The sequence below is a fragment of the Sinocyclocheilus anshuiensis genome, unplaced genomic scaffold (genome assembly GCF_001515605.1).
Source record: "Sinocyclocheilus anshuiensis isolate Anshui unplaced genomic scaffold, SAMN03320099.WGS_v1.1 scaffold1544, whole genome shotgun sequence".
In the NCBI taxonomy this organism is placed as follows: Eukaryota; Metazoa; Chordata; class Actinopteri; order Cypriniformes; family Cyprinidae; genus Sinocyclocheilus; species Sinocyclocheilus anshuiensis.
Genome location: NW_015555802.1, coordinates 144,290 through 146,743, shown reverse-complemented (window position 1 = coordinate 146,743; position 2,454 = coordinate 144,290). Strand labels below are relative to the sequence as shown.

The 2,454-nt window shown below is 36.3% G+C and overlaps 1 protein-coding gene across 1 annotated transcript in view; it reads left to right on the top strand.

Moving 5' to 3' along the window:
* LOC107674937 (rap guanine nucleotide exchange factor 5-like) overlaps positions 1-2,454 on the top strand; it is a 13,839-nt gene that overhangs the window by 1,191 nt on the left and 10,194 nt on the right. The window contains exons 2-3 of the mRNA XM_016469099.1: positions 820-964; positions 1,293-1,390. Of these exons, the coding sequence (XP_016324585.1) occupies positions 820-964; positions 1,293-1,390 (243 nt within the window). The remainder of the gene's footprint in view (positions 1-819; positions 965-1,292; positions 1,391-2,454) is intronic.

The following is a 2,454-nucleotide window of genomic DNA, read 5'->3' as shown; positions in this document are numbered from 1 at the left end:
TATATATGTCTTTACTGTCACTTTTGATCAATTTAATTTGTACTTGCTGAATAAAAGTATTATTTTCTTTCTATAAATAAAAGTATTATTTTCTCTAAAGTATTATATTTCTTTCTACCTCAAATTTAAATGGTAATGTGTATATATGTATCATAATACTTTATATTATATACTTTTTAATTAAATATATTTACTAATTTAATATATGAAATAATTAAATCTTTTATTAATTCATAAATTTTATTATTTTAATAGTATTATATAAATTAGATAGTTAACATGCAGTAAACATTAATGATATAGGCCTAGTTTTGAAATGTAAATGTACGCACAGTTAATCTTGGTCTACAAAAAGTAATTCTAGACTTTAAGCATATGCCCTTAACATTAGAAAATAAATTCAAAATTAATGTGTGAATGAAACCGCATTAGTTTTGACAGTGTATATAGGCATGTGTTGTAAATTCTACATTATATATTGTGTATCCTCTGTTCTGAATTCTCAATAAAGTAATGTGAGATGTTCTGAGACCCCTAATGAAACTATAAGCAATTCATAGAACTGTACTTTGACCGAGCAGCACTATGTTACACGTGTTCTTTTACATGATCTTAACAACACGATCTATCTGGCATTAAACCACTTAACAAATTCCATGCCGTTTAGCCAAGGGCACGCAATTAATTCTCTGCTACTGAACCCCTGTTAATTTAATACAGAGAATTAATCCGCAGGCATTTCCTCCTTGCTCTGAACTGTGTATGTGAGCAGTCTAGCGTGCTGGAATAGATTTGATGCCTTAACTGCTCCGGGTCCACCTATTGTTCAAAGAAAGGCAGGATGAAAGAGGAGGGGAGAGACACTCTGCTTAGGAAACGAAAAGTGCTGCACCTGCTGTCCCAGTGGAGCTCGCTGTGCACAGACCTGCCCTGGGACGACGAGCACGCCAAACTATTCCTCAAGGTACGGATGGAGAGAAGGGAGGGAATTATTTTTGGAAATACAAAAATACCACCACCCCTACAGCTCTTGATTCCTTAATGCCACATAATGAGGACGAGATGGCGATATTATTGCTGGCTTCAGAGGATTTTTAAATGCCCTCAGACATTTTCATTATCATACGCTGCATGTGAACATGTATCTCGGTGAAATGGTGCACGCTTATCCGTTTTTGTTATTTAAATAAATGAAATGAACTCAATATCTGATTTTTCAGTTGCCATAGTAATAAGTTACGCCCCATTTGCAACCTAAAAATGTGAATCTTGTGTTCGTTTCACATTTGCAGACTCTGTACAGATACGTTCTGGATGATCTCTATGAGTTTCCCTTGCTGGAGAAGGATCTGAAAGAACTTCAGAAACTTCTACGGATGCAAAGGAGACAGTGAGTCACCTCATCACCACAGCTGATGTTACACACTGAGTTTTATTAGACTTAAATTACCCATTTCTCGTTCGTAACTGATTTCTGGGAAGCTCGTTGTTAGTGACGTAACTAGTGACGTGGCATGTGGCCAAGTATGGTTACCCATACTAGGAATTAGTGCTCTGCATTTATCCCATCCTAAGTGCGCACACACAGCAGTGAACACACACACCGTGAACACACACCCGGAGCAGTGGGCAGCCATTTATGCTGCGGCGCCCGGGGAGGTATGGAAGATATTTTAAGATGCATTAATTATATTCACACAATCACGTCCCTTATTCACGCTCCTAAAAACAAATTGAGAGCCAGAAAAAGACAGAGTGATGCTCTATAAACTCCCATCTACATTTTGAATAAATCATGCTGGAGTTTTATCCATGCAACCCTTTTTCCAGCCCAACTTGACATGGTTTTCCTTGACTTCCTCCCTTTGTGTGTTCCCTGGGAGACATGATGAGAAATAGAGTAACAGGGAGATGATAGCGGAGTGAAATGATGTTACACAGAAGCTCTGTTGTATGTGATTCTCATCTTACAGTGTGTTGACAGATGAAACCCTCATCAGTCAGTCCCAGATGACAGAGATTCTGCTGTGGGTGATAACTGAGCTTTAATTTGTTGAAAAGGATTTAGAAGACTTTGGCTTCTTTTGAATTGCTCTCAACAGAAATTAACTGCAACAAGCCGATACGTTGAAAGATCTACAAAATGCACACCATTTTACATCAGAAGGCAATGACACACAATCTTTGACAGCAATAATGACAGAATTTAGCACCAAGTACCGACTTTGCCCAAGGGAATAAGCCACAGTATAAAAAATTATTCAAACTGAGATGCATGTGTTCTTTCAGATTTTTTAACTTTTTTGATTTAATGCAGCTTCGATAATTCCAAAATTATTATTATAATTATATTATATTAAAAAAAAATAAAAAATAGTTTTTTTGTTTATTTATTTTAGAGCTGCCATTTTTCAATAAATGTATGCTACTCACTGGCTGTCAGCTTATGTCTTA